Source organism: Camarhynchus parvulus, chromosome 2 (genome assembly GCF_901933205.1).
Source record: "Camarhynchus parvulus chromosome 2, STF_HiC, whole genome shotgun sequence".
NCBI classification, from domain to species: domain Eukaryota; kingdom Metazoa; phylum Chordata; class Aves; order Passeriformes; family Thraupidae; genus Camarhynchus; species Camarhynchus parvulus.
In genome coordinates, this window is record NC_044572.1 from 6,472,842 (window position 1) to 6,494,559 (window position 21,718).

Here is a 21,718-nt window from a genome sequence, read left to right on the forward strand (position 1 = left end):
TGCATGTGCAACTCCCATGAAACTGCTGGAAACAAGCCATTATGCTAGGAAAAAACCCCCAAACAGTAACAGGCAAAGAAATGCAGGCCTTTAGATTAACAGTGATACTGAAGAAAGGTACAAGAGTGCTGTAATATCATTGCCACAATATGGCTGGTAGCTAAATACAATCACCTCACAAGCTTTCCTTGGTTACCACCTCCTGCATCTCTTTCTACTTGCCTGCATTCCAAAGTCAATGCCTGCCACTAATCAACCAGGACATCTTTCACAACACTGAGATGTATGATGCAAGAGAGTTATTTTTAGTTTTCCTCAGAAGCCTCACTTGCACCCCTTAGAAGGCTGCTCACCAGCAGCTCCAGAGAAGCACAGTTATCCCCTCCCGTGCAGTTGCCAAGGCATGTGCAGAAGTTTAGCCTTGAAGATTCTCTGTCAGACTCATCTAAACCTACACTAGTGGGGGTCCTCCACCCCTCTGCTCCTTTCTAATATGCTTTTACTCACATTTGTATTAAAAAACATGGGATGGAGGCAGGAAGCATGGGGGAAAGATGTTCCTTTCCTTAGGGAGCTAGTGAGGCAATTTAGGGAGAAAGGAAGACACAGAGCTGTGAAACAGTGCTAGAAGGCCCTCTAAAGTTGCAACAAAAACCAAAAAGCAGCCAGGCAGGCTTTGGAGGACAATTTGAGACCTGGGCACTCAAGTCACCTTACTTGCACCACAAGACATCCCTGCAAAGATGATGTGGGTGGAGTTAAGTGCACATCTTCATTACCTGATCCTTCTGACCCATTTGAGTTTCAAATTCAGGTTCTAGTTTTCATTCCTATAAAATTGTTGCATTTTAATTTGCACTGGCCTCAGTTCTTAGTTCAGAGATGATCTGTCTGCAGAGCATCCCCATCCAGCCCAGTGTCCACACAGACTGCCTGCACACACTCCTGCTCTCCAAGGATCTTTCTTCTCTTTCCAACATTCCTGCAAGCAGCAGTTCCACTGGTTTCTCAACCTGGCTGTCTCAGGAATAGCCAACCATTGAGATGTCATTCCTGTTGGGACATTCACACAGGGAAAGTCTCTTGCCAAAGCAATTACCTCTCACCTCCACTGCTGCCACAAAAGGATACAAGTTACTCTTCCTGACACACAAGTTTGGTAGAAGGAACAGAAATAAAGGAACTTTTCTGGCGCTAATATAATATAAGCCAAGGAAAATGTAGCAGTGAAGCTGTCCTAACCTTCAAAACAATAAGGAAAATCTGATGCACCTTATTTTTCCTTTTATCACTCCCAAAGGCAGAGATTTTCACACTTAAAACCTGATATTTCTACAACATTAGGTCTTACTCCAATTGCTCAAGGCTTATAAATGACACAACTTGTTCCTGTAAGAGCTTGATTACAGCTTGCCTTACATACAGTTTAGCTTTGCAGGTCAACATTTTGTGCAAGTTGTATTATTTGAGGACAAGAATTATAAAGAGTGCATTACCAGCAGTACTGCAGCTTTCTACCCTTTCTTCACTGCTGATAGAAAACTCTAACAAATTATCACGAATAATTTTCTGGAGACAAAACAAATCACATAGGCCAGACTATCCTTTCCCATGTATGCTTTTCACATCCAAGTTTTGTTACCTGTGTAGACCCAACCACCAGATGAAACTGAAAGGTTTTACACCTTACTATAATGCCCTGGAAAAAGGTAACATTCTCCAACATTGTCCATAGTATAAGAACCTGGACTTTTTAACCCTTTTTGCCAACACCATCCACCAAATGTAAAATCACGAAGCTAGGAAAAGTCTAAGAGTTGCTCATGTACTTTGCATCTTATGACCCTACACAGAATCAGAAACAGCTGGGAGTGTCCAAAGACTTCACTAAACAAAGATTTCTATTTAGGAAAAAAAAAAGTATTACATTCTAAGTCAAAAGAATTATTTTTTACTTAACCCATTAAAACTAGTTTCACATAGATCTTAAAAAAAACTTTCAATAAGTTTTGAATTTTAGTGTTAAATTACAATGTTCTCTCTTGTCTGTTCTTCACAGAAGCATTTTTGACATTATCAGGCCTTCTGGGACTTAAAGATGGGACAGATTTCCCACTGTTTTGAGCCCCAGGGCATAACTTGTATCTTTTTAACCTTTACTTCCAAGCAAAAATTTCTAAAGTCAGAAGGACCCTTCAATTCTCTACCTTTCAGAAAGCAAGTTCCCCCAGCCATGTCACAGATCACAAGACTTCCACAAAATGAATAACATTTATTTTCCAAACAAGAAAGACACCAAGTGAAAAGTTAAGGCTTTTCAAGATGCCCCCTCCCAACAAATCCTCACAACTCAGATCAAGCACACAGTGCAAACTAGGAGAGTCAATTAAGAGCAAAATTCATCTACAGGGTATTTTTGTATGGTTCAGAAACGCTGAAGTTGTGAGACACATAGCTACAGAGTTAGAAACAGCAGCTACAGACAACAGGTAAAGGATGAAACAAGACAAATGTTGTACCAATGTGTCAAAATCCTAAAACAAGACACAGATTCAGTATTTTCTAGAGACTTTGACTCCGTGTCTCTCAGTCTTTATTCACTCACATGCAGCTGCATAAAACTAAAAAATTACTTAAATAATTTGCATTTATATGGCATAGACAGTGAAAAATAACCTGCACCAACCGAATTAAGATTATAAACACGGAAACTTAAACCCCAGTATTTTGCTAACAGCTTTAATTCAAGACATACCTGACTTATAATTTAAACAAAATAGAAAAGGATGATGGAAAGTTTGTTAGTATTAATATCTATATAAGAGCTAACATTCAGACCAAGGGCTAATTTATCCCCTCTTGTTAAAGTAAATTTAGAGTTTGTCCAAAAGTAGCATTTGAATTTTAGTTCTAAGCAATAAAATAATCCCAAGTAAAATATCCTGATAGCTACTGATGTAATTATATACCACATATATATATTAAAAAAAACCCTGTTCTGCTGATTGCTTCATTCAAACTTCCAGAGTATCACACAGGCTTAACATCCTACTGCAGAAGTTCAAAACACTAAAAATGTGTGCTACACAAGTCATTAAAACACAAGAACCCCAGGGCTACGATCATGAAACCACTTTCATTTGCCACATGACTAAAGAAAGCCAATGTGATCAAGTTACTCAGCCCAGCACTGCAGTTGCTCAAGTACTTTATGGCCACTGTGAGCTCAGAAAGAGGTGGCTGGATTGTAATGAATGCCAGGTAACCTCTGAAATTACTTTTTCCTCTTGGCAACATTTTAGCATTAGTGTCTTTACTCACCTACTTTGCCAGCTACTCACAAAGGTACTAAAATTATTTTTAAAAGAACTGCTAAGAGGAAAAAAACCTCTTGAGAAGTCAAATAGCCAGTATTTGCAGCCAGCTGATTGTGTAGCAGCCTTGTTATCCAGCTGCTGGAAAGGAGGAATTGAAAAGATTATCATGCTATCATAGCCACATAGCCTACCTTCTAAGTGGTTTAATCCTGATGGGTATTGGTGGCTTTCTGTTCATCTGGATATACTGACCTTATGTGAGACTCGGGAATATTTGTATTTGGTGGCACATTTTCATAAAGTGTGATGTAAGGAATTTAAAGTGCCACAAGTACATTAGGGGAAGCAGATACTCAACAACACACACAAAATACAAGGAGGTGCATTTTGGCCAGATTCATGAGGTGTCACTTCATTTAATGTTAAAAAGTTCAACTGTTTGGAGAAATGTGCACACCGTGATTCCCATGCTGCAACAATGTAGTATTGGTTCAAAAGAATAATAAAACTTCTGTGCTAATTAATGGACTTTAATGTTAATATGTAAATACCCACATAAGTAATATGCATAACCCCAATGGTTTCTGATACAAGTTAGTTTGGTACAGAAGAGGAGCTTGGCAGTTATTTACTTACTGTTCTCTATGGTTGGATCATATGAATCAACAAACTGTCCTTCCACAAACTGGATCGTCAGTGAAGATTTTCCTGTAAAGCAAAGGAAAGAAAAATCTGGAATGAAACAAAATCATCTGGTTGTTATCACTTCACTGCTTTCTAGTAGATACACCAATTTTCTATCTATCCAGTGTGAGCTCTGTGTGGTTCATTTAAACTATCTATACATGACAACTGACCTATTTTTAATTTAAGTGCCTATTTCTAGTAACTGGGTCTCCTGAACATATAAAAAGCAGTGCAAAAGCTACTCAGCATGTGTTCTGCTTTTGTTTTAACAGGGCATAATTTAAATGATTCCTCCAGTTTAAAAGGAATCTAAAAGCAGCACTGCACGATCCTCATAGAATTAAATTTAACAAACTGATATACTTGGAACATTTTTCTGTCAAGAAGCAAGTAAAATTCAAAATAATTTTCAGTAACCACAGAGAAAACTTGGATCGAATTAGCCAAATTTGGTTTTACTAGGAGACTGGACAGATTTCCCATGACAAAAGGATGATCTCAAAATTCTTGAGACCAATATACTCTCCTATTAATCCTCCTACTGCCACACCACAACAGGCCAGTGGGTGCTGTATTTTAAGCAGTGACTGAAGTGGCATAATTGGATTTTTCTTTAAAGCCATTTAACTGCTACTTTAGAAGACAACATTCCCCATTTCACTTACAGAGTAATGCAAAGCACTGAACTTCGTAGCAGACTGAAAAAATGAGAACTCATTTATGCTTAAAATATTTTATAAGATGGTGAATCACATACATTGACCATAAAAAGCACCTTTAAAGCTCTGCAACTGAAGACTTCCCAAAGCATTACTGAAGCCTTAACACAATTTCCATTACAGCACATCATGTACATCTGGGAATCTCCTAGATCCCATTACATGATGTTTACTGGACAAATACCCTCTTACAGAGATTGCCAAGTGCGTTAGCTGCTTTTGGACACGAGCACATTCTTCATGCTCCTTTATACTCTTTTCATCATCAAGAAACACAAACAAAATACAACCTCAAGTTAAAATTTTGACTCAAAACCACCCGACTCAGTGGAAACCTCTCAATGACCTCTTAAGTAACCAACATTGTGGTGGAAATATACAGTATCATTGTTTAAAAGAATAAATTGCTTTGGGTAAAAAACTGCCCACTTCCAGAACTCAGAAAATGTTCTTTCCTAAGCATTCTTTCAGGAGATATTAAAAAAACTGTCTTCCATTTCATTCTCTGCCATGCTTACCCCTTTGCTGTCTGCTATCAATCATGTCAGTTTATTCAAGAAACAATGCTAAAACAATTTCCAGACAAACCCCACAAAGACCAACCATCACCAAGATTTTATCAAGTTGCTTTTTCTAATATCAAGTTCTTAAGATACATTTCCTGGTCTTCTTATCATGAAGGTGTCACACTCACGATGCATGAGTTGACAGAGGACATTTCACTTTAAACTGTTCCTCCAAGGCTCACACACCCCATCCCCAAATCATTCTAATAAAGTCAGATTAAGGACTGAAACTGTGCCTCCCAGGAACTTTCTGACACTGTGTATTTTGGACACCATTTAGAAAGTGAGCAAACTTCCAAGCTATTTCTCCTTTAGCTATAAACTTATGAAGTTGCTACCCAGAATTCATGCTCCCAGATTCTTTGCCAATACCAGCACATTAAGCACTCCATTAAAAAAAAAAAAAGGTTAACTACCCCTGTATTAGGCTGTTAGATCTTCAAGGTAAGAGAGTTAAATTCAGTAAAGATTATAACTGAACTTTTTTCCTCCTAAGAAGGATTCTGAACAAACTGAAAGACTTGACTGCTGCCGTCTGTCTGTGCTAAGCCTGGAAACTGAATAGCAGAAAGAAGTCAGAGCCAACAGAAAATGCTGCATTTCACACCCAGCTGTATTAATTACTGCTTTCCTCCTAACAGTGACAGAAGAGGAAACAGATAAAACCAGTGTTCCAACACTCTCCTCCTAAATTCCTCCAAGCTTTATAACAAGCTTTCCAGTAATGATGTGTTCATGATCACAAGGCACAGGGAAACTCTCCAGTCGGGGATTCAGCACCTACCCCCTCGGGGAAGTGCAGGCAACTGTATTCCACTGAACCAAGGCTTCCATGGACACAGAAATATAAACCATGAGTCATTGACACCCTGCTGCCCATGTGTCTCAACCCATGAGCAAGCAGCAGGCAGAACCCTGTGACCAACAGCTCGCCTTGAACTTTGTCCCACAGGTTTTATTCCAGGTCTTTGACCTATGCTCATGGTCAGAGCGGAAAATCAAGTTGACAATTTAGCTCCTATCTGCTCTTGCCCCAGAGAGAGCAGGCAAGGCTTTCAGCAAGGATTGCAACACAAACACAACGTCCCTGCCAATTGCCAACTGCATCTGGGGGCACAGCAGGGAACACACTGCTGTCTGCATGTGCAGGCACCACGGGCACACTTCAGCCTCAGCAGCACCAGGGAGTCTGACACCAGCAGCAGAGGCTTGATTAGCCGATTACTCAAGGGTGCACACCTCAAAGAGGCTCAGCTCTAACATATTCTCCTTTGGAATGCAGCCACACATTTTCGCAGTTTGCTAAGCTTCTCCTTGTAGCATCCTCCATGCGGGTAAATTCAACATATCCACTGTATTTGAGTTTTACGAAAATAAACATCCACGGAGCCCAAATGGAGAACTGATATGAGCTGAAGCAAGGCTGGAAGCTGGGTGCAGAGCCTTGCTACAGTAACTCAAAGCACCAGGTGCTCCATGGCAGTGTTGTAAGCAAAATCCTCATCCTTTACTGACTCTCCCTGTCCCTGAAGGAACGGCACAGAAGGGAAGGGCTGCAAGAAATGGGTTTCATGAGTGTTCAGAATACGAGTCCCAGGTAACTGAAAACTCAGCTCAAGCTGTCCAGAAGTACCCAAAGTGTATTTGCATACACAATTCATTATTTATGGTATTATGTGAGAGTGGTAAAGAAAAGAGTTTTCCACTGTCAAAACAGAAAAGGAGCAGATTTTCAGACAGAAATCCAGTTCAAACACTAAAGCTGTCATGTTTCTGTTCATACACTAGACCACTTGCACCATAAAGTGGAACATCCCATAAACACTCTGACTAGTGCCATCATAGCACATCAATTTCAAATGCCATTGCAATTGTCAAGGCAAAACAATTGCCAAATTGTGTTTTACTCCTCATTTTACTACTTGGACAAGAGCTGTGATATTTATAATCTAGCCTTAAAATTCAAGCTTTACAACACTAGGCAGTTTACCAAGAAGATGAGTAACAAAGCCTGGGTGGGCTCAGGACAGCTGGCCTCCCCAAAGAGGTCATGCCCCTCTTCTGTGCACCACCTGTGCCTGCTGTGTCCCCATCTCACACTCTGTCCTCCTTGCAACAGACACAAGGAAAGCCCAGATTAAACTCTCATCAGCGGCCAAACTTCTCCCCAACCCCAGGAGACAAAAATGATGCAAGCAGGCAGCGAGTAAGTCAAACAACAGCTCCACAAGCAGGGCATTGTGCAAGCAGGGCTGCACAGCTGCCCACGGGCACGGGCAGCACAGAGCAGCTTATCTCAACAGGAAGGGTTTCTCAATCCTTGCAACTGCCCACACAAGCCATCAGTAAACAGTTTGTCCTGCTCAAGAACAACAGCTACTGAAGAGCTGCAGTTCTGTTGGCAGTGTAGATGCAGTTTCTTTAACCCATCTTTTGCTATTCAAATGCATGGTTATGTAGTTTGCACAATCATTAAACATTTAACAGCTTCCGGCATTTCTACTCCTAGCACAAGCACATCACCTTACCTAAGCTAGTCTCTAGACCAGCTTAGTAACTAGACTTACCTAGTTAGTCTCCTTTGGTCTACCCAGTCTTGCCTACAGAACAAACTACTTCAGGCTTTGTCACACAAAGCACTCAACAAATTTCATAATGAAATGTTGTCAGTCACATCAAATTACGTAAATCTGGCTGCACACTCAATTTACTACACTGTACAGAGATGAAGTTTTCATACCAAAAGATACACTTGATTTAACTTGAATGTTGGGATCTTTATCTTCTTTAATTCACAATACCAAGATGCACAAAACGGAGACGCTGACATTTCCATAGTGCAGATTATCCATCCTCAGAGCACAGAGTGGGACTGAACGACTTCCTGGAGCCAATGGAGGTTGACTGGGTAGCAAAGAGGATTACAGCATCCCTCTCTGACAAAGTCTGCAATCTTGTGAGAGGATCTATCTCAGAACCCATCACAAGCTCATCATTCATCTCAGGCCACATCGTTAGCAACTTTCTATAGTTAATTAAGATACCCTCCCAGGTACTAATTATGGCTGTGTAGTTCCTGTTTTGCTGATAATTGCTTTGTATTTGGTGAATTAGTCTAATGACTATAAAAATGATACATCTGGGTCAATAAAGAATTCTGTTTCTAAATCTCAGGAGACAGAAATACAATGAGTAGCTTGTGTTTTACTCAGATGCAACTTAATTCTACTATTAGACTTTTAATCATGAGGAATTAAATAAACATCTACATTGAGCTGTTTTATACATTTTTGTAGTGATTTCCTCGTGATGTCAGCATTACAGTAATAGGATTAGAAAAATATTTTCTGATGCTTAGAGACGAAACTCTTCCTCAATTCCTGCAAAGAGCTCAACTCCTGCACTTGCTCATGATATTTGTGCTTGATTTGCGATACAGAATGGTGGCACTCCTCTCTCAACATGCTCTCTGAGCTTTCTGGAGGACAGACTAAAGGTTGTAGTTCTGAAAGAGTGAAAGTTGCAGGACCTTGATGACACATCTTTTGGTAATGTGATAAGGAGCTTCAAACACTGCAGAACTCTTTATGACAAACCAAAGAGCAGATCAGCTTTTCAGGACAACCAAAGCTCTTCTTTAACTTCTTTGGCACTCTGTCTCGTTGCTACAACTGTTCCCTACCTTCTCCTGCTCTATTTTTTTTTTAATTAGCATATAAGAAAATACATTTGAACTCCAAGGCAAGGTTTTGTAGCAAGAACTACTTCTGCTGTAAAGGAGGAGTTTCACATGATGGTCTGTAACACCCAAGAGCGTGAGCCTGCTGAGAGATGCTTGTTTCCTTTCCATCTGCATTGCACAATCTTCTTGAGGTTTATCAAAGGTATTCCTCTGCAAGCCAGAGGAAATCTGAGAGCAGTCATTTAGAAACAAAGCCACATGGCTTCCTTTATTTTCTTCAGATTTCAAAGCAATTGGTCACACTCACAGGAGTACTTGCAGGCCTTTGCTAGGTCAGCAGCAATGAGCCTTCTGAACACAAGCCAAGAGTCCTAATGCTATCTAGATCATATTTCCTGTAAAGAAAGCAAGAAGAGAACATGTGCTTTATTCCCTGATATTTAGCAGCAGGCTTGTTCCATCCTACAGCAGTGCTCATCCCTCAATGCTCACTTAAACTGTGTTGCAATGTATCACATGTCCAAGCAAGTATGTAGAGAAAAATTCCACTGCATTCCTGCAATGGCTTATACTTCCAGAAAGTCCATTTTGTCTCCAATAAAATCAGCAACTACAACAAAGGACTGTCTAAAGAAATCTTTTAGTTATTTTAGCACACAGTCCAGTTACCTCTCCTTGCTACCCTTGCTGGCAGGAAAGCACCAGGCTGCAGCTTTCCTCCTGTTTCCCTTTTAATGAGTTACATGAATTTTAATTCCATGCGTTTACTGTCAGTTGTCAAAGATGGGAAAAGGTGTTACAAAGCTTCCAAAAAAACCACCAAAACAACAACCTCTGCGGCATATACCTCACCAGGCATGGAATGCATGCATACCAGGCTGCATCAAAGATGCTTTAAACAGGTCAGGGGAGCTGCATCCTAGTGTTCCTTAACTGCAAGGGAAATTCAGACATTCCTACCCCAGACAGTCAACCTGTATTTCTCAGATAAATATAATCCTCTGTATTCCTTCAGACTTCCTGCAGAAACTGTGCATCCCTGCAGCACCTTCCCACAGCACAAGGCTTAAAATATTTCAGGTGGCAGCAGAAATTCAATGGCATTGGTAGGTGGGTGGTGAGCAACTGCTTTGTGCATCACTTGTATATTTTTCTACCATTACTATCATTTACCTTTCCTTTTCTTTCCTATTAAACTGTCTTTATCCCCATTCTATTTTACCTTTTTCCCCAACTGTGTCCCCAGTCGCACTGTGGGACGTGAATGAATGGCTGTGTGGCGTTCAGCTGCCCAATGGGTTAAACCCTAACAACTCCTAAAGGGAAGTTTATTAAGCTTAAAGATCAGACCCTAACATTGCAGTTTATGACACACCTAAAGGTAAAGAGCCTGAAATTTGTGCTGACTTCCTCTCCAAAGGGCAAAATTCAACTTCTGCTGCTGGGTAGAACCTAAGTCCTTTCTCCCTATACACACACTTCAAGCAGCTCATTAGGTGTCTGAATAAACTTGACCTTTCCTCGGATCATGGGGTATGTGCAACATGAAATGAAATGTCTTTGAAAGATCCTTTCAGAAACTGCCATTGTTTCACCATTAAATCAGTTTTAAATGCTATGTCATGAGAAATAACACATCTCTCTTGCTTTAATGCATTCCATGCATTCCCCTTTTCTATCTTCAAGGTTTTAGTTTCCACACAAGGGATCCAACTCTCAAATTTTAGTCACTTCCTTTTTACAGCTAAAGATTTCTGGGATGTACAACCTAAATTGCAATTCTTTCTTCAAGTGGATCCTTCCAGCTGCAGTCACAGCAGCAGCTCTGCACAGACATGACCTGTTAAATTTTCAAGTTCCATTAGGAAACAGGATGAACCCTTCCTTCCACAAATCCCACTTGCATTTTCACACCAGTAAGACAGAAAAAGAAGCTTTACCAAGACTAAAGACCTCAGTTCCACTGACATGCAGGTCTTCCCTGCAGAGGACCTTGAGGACTGGAGCCATAGGATTCACAGTTGCCAACACTGTGGCCACCACACACCAGTCACTGCTTACAGCCACCACCAAGCAGAGGGCCAAGGCTTTGAAAACATCACTAAACCTTTCCTGGCATCATTTAAAAACACAAGTCTAGGAACATGACCCTGAGCATACTGTAACACCCAGTAATACCAAAAGCAGCTGAAATGGGTGAAGAATAGACCATCTTGGCAGTACTACTGAAATGCATATGACCAGAGGGTTTCAGGATCTTCCTGGAATTGCAAGAATAGTAAGAGATGTATTTCTCTTTTCCTTGGTATAAGTTCCTGACAGGAGAGTAACGGTAATATTCCCTCTCTTGGTAACACCATCCAATCAAATCATGTGATGCACACTCTGTAACTACTGCTAAGAAGTTTCAGCCTTACTCTGCAGGAAGCTCACAGAGCTCTCCACCAACTGCAGCGAAAGCTGGAAGACAAAACTGATTTGTGTCCCCAAGGGCAGGCTACTTGTACAACATATTATAATAATACATAAATCAAGTGGCATAATAGCCACTAGAAGATCTTGGCAACAACAGACAGCTCCACTCTGCAGCAGTGTGTAACTGCTAGGTGGTCAGTCCATGTTTCAGGCTCTTTGTGTCATCACTGATGGTCCAAGGTCTGACAAACCCAATGCCAGCAATGCACATGGCCAATAAACCCTGACACTCATGGACAGCTGCTACCAGCCCCCAGCACCATTCACCTGCTATTCCTACACAGGGGGAGCCCCCAGGGCTGCATGAAGCATCAGGCACTGCAGCACCAACCCTGCAACATCAAAATCTCTTAGCACAGAACAGGGAAGGGCTTTGGGGATACTGACAAAGAGTTGTGCTGGTTCCTTCTTCCTCCAGCAGAGCAAGACATGCTCAACTGTTGTCATCTTATTGCAGGGGTTCCATACTGCTGTCTCCTTATCACAAAAGTCTCAGACCTTCTCGGTGTTTCTCGTGGGCATCTCCTCAGAGCACTGACTTCACAAAGCAGCCAAGTGACTCCAGTTTTCTTCTCACCCAGCCACCCCACTCTTTTATAGCACTCTTCTTCTCATTGGTTACAGCTGTGGCCTGTTAAAGTCAGGCCTGTTCCTAATCTTTGCTAATTGGCCCAGCTGCAACTCCTTAGGGGTAAGATTACTTTCTACACTATCTTTATTTTCTTATATTTTATCCCCCTACAGTCAACTCCATAACATCTCTACCCACAACTGGTGGACACTGAGAATTTTGATTAATGTTCACATTGTTGAGCCTTGACTATTTCTCATGTGCTACCCCAGTGGATCTACACATAACCACACCAACATAAAAACCAGTGTGTGCCTGAACTGTTCCTTCCTCTACACAGCTCTCTCCCACCACCAGGTTCTGATGGCTTTTTGCTGTTATTGTTGTCTCTTCTCCATTTCAGCTCTAGATCTTCTCTGAATTAACTGCACAGGCACCTTCCATGTCACTTCTGCTGATCAGGGAAGCTCCTCCCCTCTATTTATCAGGGTAGAAGAAAGCCACAATCTGTTAAATGCCATCTTCACAGCCTTGCACTTCACCCAGCTGCAGTTAGTCATCAACCCCTCCCCACCAAGGCTGGCTGTGAGCCTCCTGCACTTACACACTCACCATCCACCCAAGAGTAGCTGCTGAATGCAGAGGACAATCTGTCAACAGCAAGGGAGGTTTCAAGTAATAATATACCAAAATCTCTGCCTGATGCACGTGGGTAAAACAGCAGGGCAAAAATAAGACTCCAGGGTAAGAATAACACCATGTAGAATACCAAAAGAATCATTAAAGCCCCCAACTTTGGGAAATGTTAAGGGAATTTAAGCCAAAGATCTGTCAGATATGACATGACATGGTTGATTTTGCCACAGGGCAGAGAAGATAGAATAGGTAACCCTTGTTTGCTGCATCTTAATATCAAATGCTTGCCTGCCATGACAGCCAGCTGGCTTTCTTACCTTCCCAACCAGCATGTATCCATCTGTTGGCTCAACAGATGCTTCAAATTAAGAGGTTTTGGATAAGAATCATACTTGCCCATTCTCAGTTTTCATATTATGTAGTACTAAAAGATCACAATACAGAATTCTGGCCTTTGCAGGGAAGAAGAAAAACACAGAACAAACCAAAAAAACCTCACCCCTGCTATCTCATTACCACCCTCCCTCAACCCCCCTGAAAGTATCCCAGGAGGATAAATGAGAATGACACCTGCAACTTGAAAATAAATTATTTTTCCACTTTTTCACAAGTCAAGCATCTTCCAGCCAGTCCTGCTCCAGCACCTGAGGAAGCTCTTGCAAACACAAGCTGGATACTTCACTTCCCAGGGCTCCTCTAGCACAACCACACGGCTTAGACAAAGCAGCTGAGTATTGAACCACAGCTGAAGACAACCTGAAGTCAGGTCAGGCTTCAGGAGACACAGCAGAACATTCTATTTGTCTGCCTGCACATCAACCCATCAGTTCTTCAAGTTTCACATTAGCTCCTCCTCTGTCCTATCACCACACTTGGGAATAAAAGTGACAAAAATGTGCAGTTGTAGAAGGACAAGCAGAAAAAAGGTTGAGGTGCCCTAAGACTCTTATACACTCTGTATAAGGAACAAGATTTTGTAACATTCAGACAACTTACTCTTCCTGCTTTCACTGCTCAGAAAAACTTGCATTACCTTCCAACGGAACCATTTTTATACTTAAGATTAGCAACCTCAAAAGGTTTATGAAGAGTTTTGATTTTTTTTCTCAAAATATGAAGGTGGAAACAGCACAACCAACACCTTCCTTTTGAATTTATTCACCAGGGTCAGACCATACAAAAGAAGCAAACACCATTTCCAAGAAAGCAAAGAAGCACGCTAAGAAACATGGTGCTTGTTTATATGCACATTTTAAAGCAGAAACTTCCAATTCTAATTAAAAAATGCTAATTTTGAAACAGATTTCAGAAGACCAAAAATTTGTTATTGATGGAATAACAAGCCTTGAAGCAAAATACACTTTACTGCATTAGTGTCAAGTGCTTGATTGTTTTGACAGTTTTTAGGGCAGATTTAATGGAGTTTTCCTACATATTATGCATCCCAGCTCTTTTGCATATAGCAAGAGTACCTTTAAAGGAGGTCATACATATTGAATGAAGTTTTGGCAATACAATCTGACAAGCTGTTGAAGCTAGACAGATGTATCCCACTAACTCTGGAGACAACGTTGTCAAGAGACACTTTCATATCCTAATTTTGTATTACACTTGCACATGTTTACATCCACACACTGAGGACCACTTATATATTCCATCTTTTTCCAAATTAAAATTAATTTAACTCCATACCCCACAGAACACAAATAACTAGGTTTGGCACACACAATGTTCTGGTGCCTGTAATCTAAAATACCCAACAACACTGACAACCATCCCAGAAATACTGACTCCTCAATCTTTGAGATTTTAGTGTCATATTTAAAAACAGTGTTGCAAGAAAAATTCACTGTTTAAAGTATAATCAGGGAATTGTGATTTCTGCAGCTGATACCTATTTAACATGGACCACAACTTTCCTAAACTAATCCTCCAAGTGTCACACAGGATCTTTCCTTCCTTAAAAGCCCTTCAGAAATCATGCACTTAGTCTTATGCCTCATAACCTTTGGCCATTACCCACAAACTCCTGATGATTCCACCCAAAATCAAACTGTTGTCAATTCCTCCTTTTGTTCTAGCCTCAAGTTCTCTAATTCCCACAAGAAGTCCCATAAGAAATTCTTGCAGACTTCCCCTCTGCAGGAGCCCCCAAGGCTCAAGCTGGTCTTTTGCTCGTCCTAACTTCATCTTGTGGAATATTGTGCCTCATAATCCAAAATCTGCATTTTCAGAACCTGTGGAAACCCAGGGCACCGGGAATATTTCTCTGGCTGCTCTGACCCCCAGGGGAGCACTGACTTTGACCCTCATTCATGGAGAAAGTTTCCTAAACTTCAAGACAGACTGGAATCCACAAAAGTGTGCAATAGATTATAGAGAGCAGTGTAGGTGTATCACTTGGTGAGAAATTGAGTTTTTGGGATTTTTAGTATGTTGTGGATGGAAACAAGATGGAGGGCACAGGGTGTCATCCTGGGTTTCTTCTTCATGCTTCTTCTTCCTTCTTCTCCATGGGTTTGGGTGGTATTTTGTAATTGGGCAGAAAAGTCCCCATTGCAGCTCTGTGGGATCAGTTATTGGGTTAAAAGGGAAAATAATCCAGGTGTCAGTTCTTAATTGGATAGTTCAGCCTTAAAAGACCTTGGAACAAGAGATTGTTGGCCATTTTGTGCCTTCTAATGAAAAGCTGCCAAACTCAAAGGAGTGACACTGTTTTACTGATAAAAAATAACAAACACCTGAGTCCAAACATGAACTACTGTCTCAAGTGCCTTCAATCCAAACCCAGAAAAACCAACGGCTACTGCCACCACAAGAACCTGTGTAATCTGTTTGACCAATGCTTCATTCAACAGTCTCATCCAGCACCCTTCATTTCTTAAAATGTGCATGCCCAGCAATCAACATGTGTATGGCAAACTGAGGAAAAACCAGAGCATTTCAACAATGAAGTAGCTGTGATTCACCCCCAGGCTCCAAATGCTGATAAACACAACCAAAGGAGGAGTCAGCCAGGTTGAGGGGTCAACCAGTATTTGCAAGAAACAGATACTTTGAAAGGTATCCTACCAAAGACAGCAGACCAAGCTGAAAAGCAACACAGTTTAGATTTGTTTCCAGTGGCTTTCCACCTAGGAAGGAAATAATTACTCTGAATGCCTTTCATTTGTTGGACAGGTTGTAGCCAAGAGGGAAGTCAGTCCCATCTCCCAAATAACAATCAATAGGACAAGAGAAAACAGTTGTGCCAGGAGAGGTTTAGATTAGATGATAGGAAAAATTTCTTCACAGAAAGTGTTGTCAAGCATTGGAACAGGCTGTCCAGGGAACCAGGTGAGCCACCAGCCCTGGAGGTATTTAAAAGTTGTGTGGATATGGTTTAGAGGTGGAGGTGGCAGTGCTGGGTTAAGGGTTGGATTCCATGTTCTTAGAGTTTTTGTCCTGAAGCTTTGGCTTTGCTCCATTGCAACATCTTTACTAGCAGGTGCTTCTAGAAAATTCCAGATCGTATCACTTGAGGCACCATCTGAATTTAAAGACCTTTAGAACAAGGTTTAGGTTTACCCCAGGTCAAGCGTTTTTTTTCCTCAATTCCACATGAATTGATTAGATTTGACTACAGAAGGTTATTTAAACAAGAACCTTGAAGAACTCGATTTCTCCATGGCTCCCTAGCACATATCTCAGCACCTGCACAAGGCCATCTTTTTCCATCAAGAGAATGAGTCCAGTTCAGAAGTTCCACTGCTGAAAGTTGACCAAAAGGCATCCATGCCTGTCTCAGGTGGTCGAGGAAAACACTAACAGACGTGGTTCCATAACAAGTCTGACTGAAGAGAAATCAGCACAGCCACAAAGAGCCTACACCATCCTCCCCCCAAAATCCTGTGCTCCTGACCCCATTCCCCCTTGTCAGGGCTGCGCTCACTGAGCTGACCAACTGAAAGATACAAAAACTTTCCCTTCTGGTTGCTTTACTTTTTAAATAAATCAATCCCCTGAGCTGGTGGACAGCCTTCCATCACACCCCTGGGTGGGGGTAGCAAGGTTCAACTCCCAGCCACAGTGTGGGATTAGCTCAACTTGGGCCAAAAGGCGCCCCACCCTACAGAGTTCATTTGCATCTGCCTTCATTATGTGGCAATTAAAAAAACAAAGTGGCTCGGATGTTTCTTGAGAAAAGCTGCACCTGAAAGCCTGTTTTGGCACTTTGTTCAAAAACTGCCTCAGTTTACTTCCTCAGTGACCAGTTCAATACAAGCAACTTTACCCCACAAAATACCCAATTCAGCATCCACCGTACTTTGTATCTCTCCAAAAGGAAATGCAACCTGTAATGGTCCATGTTAATATGCTTTTAGTAAACTTAATAATCTGAAATCTTGTTAAAAGGTCTGCTAGACAACATAAAACATGAATTTTGTCCACACTTCCCTTTTCTCCCATTCCACATATCCTCATTTACAGGAGAGCTGCCCTCAATAGGCAGGACCCACAGTGTAATGCCAGTGTCCTGACCAAGATTGGAAGAAAGAAATTTTAAGGAACAAAAATCCCCCAAGCACAGGAAGCAGATTTTGCTTTCTCACATTATCAAATTCCCAACAAATCTGCCATTCACTTCAAATACAAACCTTTAAAAACAAAAGGGAACCTCTCAAATCCTTAAGGAGACCAATTCATGACTGGCAAGGGTCACTTCGTGTTTTTACACGCCACGCTTCATGTCTGCAGCTTCTGATTTAGGCGAATTTGAGATGACACCAGCCAATTGACTCATGCAGCATTCACAGAGCCTGAGTGCATTATGAACATCCCACAGAGAAGCTGTTTCAATTTTGGATGGAATACACAATTAAGTTGAGCAGTTTTTAAAGCACGCCCTTGGATGTCACCTTCAGGAGAGCTACAGGAAATTAATCATAATGGCATTTATCACTTTTTAGCCTGCTCTTCTAATCCCGGCTGCGTGGTCAGGCCGAGTTTCCGCAGCAGCCTGTACCGCAGAGGGGGCTGCCTCAGCCAGAGCCTACACTCCAGGCACTGTAGTAGATCTAAATGAAGAGCTCCAACTTTACATAGCTTATAAATTACAGGATCTACATTTCATCAGGCTTTTCCTGTCGATGTTAACTTCAAGTTGTGTAATCAAACACCAAAACGCCCCCATACATACAAGCAAAACGTGCAAGTGTTACCATTGACAGATCAGAGCAGGCAACTTAAGAGTTAATCCTCGAGCAGTGTCCTCAAATAACCCTACGGTGGCTTGATATTACAGCTGAACATGCTGCCTCTAGTGCTTCCAGCTACTGCTATCAAATGCTCTGTAGCAACTTTCCCTGCTGCAGCCACTATCGCAGCACTAACACCGAAATGCAATTAAAGCTGGCATTTCCAGCCTCAGCCCGTCCCCCTGGGAGCTGCAACCTTTCCTCCTCCAGCACTGCCGCACTCTGGCAGAGCCAACTGCGGCCCTGGCGAGGGAAGGGCTGTGGAAGTCATCCTGGCACTTTACAAGGGACAGCAAAATGTAACCTTACAGATCAGCTGGCTCCTGAACCGCTCAATTTTCCTGGTCAATCTCAGGCTTTCCCGTGTTGCGGCCACAGCCGATTGTGTAAACCAAATTACAGCACACGGCAGCGGTAATTTCTCCATTCCTCCTCTGTTGACATTTACACGGGCAATTTATCGCCTGCTAAAATTACCACTTCCCCATCCAATCCCAGAGGGATCCCTGCTCGGGGCGGAACGCTGCTGTGAGAGCAGATGCCATCTTTCAGGCATGAACAGCAAAGCCCCAGCTCCATTTTACACTGCTAACCTCCTAATATTCACACAACTCCTCTTTTCAAACTACCTTTTGCCATAACAATTATTTTTACTATTTACAGGTCCATATTAAAGTTACTGCTTTTTCTGCCTTCTTGCTTTTCAAGCAAAGTGGAGGGGGCAGAGGCATTTTTTTTAGCTGAAAACAATCACCTGGAAGCTTTTCCATACAAATCTAATCCTGACAGATCATTTTGTTCCATCACAGGGGTTTTTTTTTGATACCTGCATGCCGCAGTCAGACCATGACTACTTCTGCCTGCAGCATGGTCTGCTCTACACCTACACACACAAAAGAAGTTGATTTATTTATCCAGAGAAGGAAATAGGTAAGCTCCCTATTATTAACTGGATTTTCCCCTCAGAGCCATAAACTGCCCAGGACAGCATTTTCAGATGACCAGTCCAAACATGTAAAATTCAGAAAGAGAATTCCTGTTTCTGCAAGTACATCTGTAAAACCAGCAGCACAGCTTATCCAGTCAACACAAAAGAAATCAGGCTGAGATAAAGACCTACAACTGAAGCAGCTGATCCAAACAATACCTTCCTGCTTATCTTAAATCCATCCATTCAATACAACACAGAGAATCCCAGTAATAAGGTACTTTACAAGATGATCTAAGAAACTTCTTCTTTCCTACAGGCATTTGTGGTCTGAATTTGCACATCTGTTCTATAAACAGAAAGAGAATGAAACTGAACACAAAGCATTTTTGGCAACTCTACCCTGCTTTTTAGAGAGGCTGTTACTCTAAAAAGATTCAGAAAATCTTCTGCTTGATTTATTTCCAAGCAAATCCATTATTTCCAATTATATTTGGGATATTAAGTTATGACCAAAACACAAATATGAAGATTCTTTTTAGGGAAGGCAGTAACTTTATAAAAGTTTATGCTTCATCATGCACAAGATAGATTTCTTCCAGAATGAAATCTCAAATAGCTGATACACTCTGGTCACTTCCCAACTAACAGTAATGCAAGTCAAGTTCTTCTGCTGTGAAACTCAGACCCTGGGATGAAATCCATCTGATTTCTACTCAGAACCTTGCTGAGACAAGCACAATTACATAATGGAATTTAACTTTCTTAGACCAATTTAAACATGAGCAAAACCCAACAGAGACATTCTTGCGTGATTTTGTCTCACGTCATGCCACGACCTGCATGCTGTATCCACAGATAATCAGTCTTCCTCACCAAAAAACACCTCCTGAAGCTCCTGGCAAATACTCTGTCTGCATCTCAGAAAGTATGACTGCCTGGGAATTTACGAGGCTTCCACTGTGATCTCTCCCATCAGCAAAGAATAAAAGTTTCACATATGAGAGGCTTGATGGCGGTGTTGAAAGATAGAGGGAGTGTATTCAAACAAGCAGATTCCTGAATTTTCTATTCTGAGACCTATTATACCAGATACCACTCCCAACCTCTAGTTTACCTGACAACAGCACCAGGATAAGACTAAAATTTAATGTAATAAAATAGACAAGGCCTTAGCACGAATCCAGTACAATTTTCAGCCCCTGTTTCACAAATCCCCAGGGAGGGCGTGCCCACCCTTCCCTGTACACACTTGTAACCTGAGAGACCCACGGGGTTGTTCAATCAACAGCTGTAGGGAAAAGCTCCCTGCTTGACAAACATCATCATCAAAACCTGGTTATTTCAGCACCTCACTGAGAGAGACATGGGGAAAAAGAGCTCCCAGTTTTATGACAGCTTCATCTCAAACACTGCAGTTACAGGGGGAGCACCCGACTTCCCAGAGCAGGCCCCCTAAGCATTTAGGGCCAACCTATGAAACTGCAAGCATTTTACAACTCACCAAAATTAACCTCCCTAATTCCAGGGTCAAGATTAATGTTAATGCAAAACAATGCTGTTCCCAAATTACAAAAGGAAATGTAGAAAGCATTTCCTTCAGATTCTGGAATTATTCCCCACTTTAATGAGCATTACCTCTATACAATGCAGCATTTCCTCCAAAAGAAATGTACTTCCTTTTCTACCACCCAAACACTTGTCCTAAAATGAGATTATATCCTTTCTTACCCAGGGTTCAAGTGATATTCTTGCCATCATAATACAAAGCAAGACTTAATCAAAAGTTTCCCTGAGGCCAAATTCAGTCCCCATCCTACTACACTTTAGGAGGCATATTTGGGGAAGCAGAGGACAATCTAAATCTCACAGCTTAACTCTCCTGCTTTTCTAACAGCTTTACAAGATGGAAGTAGGACCTCAATGGCCCATTTCTACTGCTTGAACTTCTACCTAAGTATTTGCCAAGGAATTTAATGACAACAAAAGGAAATTCCAGTAAATCAGATTTCCCCCCTCCTCTTAATTCTATGTTCATACAACTTGTAGCTTTCCTAATAAAATTGGTCTTGTCCTATCAAGCCCAATTCCACCCTAGTCCCAGAAAACTTTAGTTAAAGAAGTTCAGCAGCACGTCTTAACAGTTAGGTAACATTTTGGCCATCCTTTCCACGAGTACTATTGCTCACATCCCCAACCAAACTAACAACATTATACTACTCCTCTATTTCTCCTCAACTGGTGCTACGCCCTACTAATATCTGATTTTCTGATTGCTGCTTGTCAGTGTCAACAGATGAAGGACCAAAGCTCAACAGTACACCCAGTCCCCACCACAGACTTCCAAAGAACAGAATTTCAAGCATTCCCCTTCCCACTTACACTGCCCATTGCTTTGCTCCCACCAGTGCTCAAAGAGAGAAAACATAACAACAAGACAATGAACAGACTGCAACAAGTGATGTCATACGGACTGTGCAAACTGATCAATCTACTACTCACTGTTCTGTTTAAGGACTGGACAAATTCATCAAACAAATTCAAACACCAAGCTGGCTGCAGCTATGCACAAAATGCAAAAAAAAAGCTCTCCTTATGTAGCCTTTTCTTATATTTAAAAAAGCTTTTTTAAAGCGTTCTTTATGCTGTGTGTCACAGAAGACAAATTACTGATATAGTCACTGCTTTCAATGTAAAAACCCCATTTATATCAGAGTAGTATCACGCTGTAGCATCTTTTTTTTTTTCCCCAACCACACATTATCTTCCACATTGATCTATGCTTTTAAGTTTGATCGATTAGCGCCGGCTGTACTACAGCTTGTTCCCCTCGGCTCCAAGAACCCGAATGCTGAAACATCCGAAACCGTTCTCCATCAGATGCAGGAGAAAGGATCACA

The 21,718-nt window shown here is 41.4% G+C and overlaps 1 protein-coding gene across 1 annotated transcript in view; it reads right to left on the reverse strand.

Moving 5' to 3' along the window:
- The window catches only part of RHEB (Ras homolog, mTORC1 binding), a 39,059-nt gene that overhangs the window by 16,092 nt on the left and 1,249 nt on the right, over window positions 1-21,718 (reverse strand). The window contains exon 2 of the mRNA XM_030971324.1: window positions 3,954-4,025. Coding sequence (XP_030827184.1) covers window positions 3,954-4,025 — 72 coding nt within the window. The remainder of the gene's footprint in view (window positions 1-3,953; window positions 4,026-21,718) is intronic.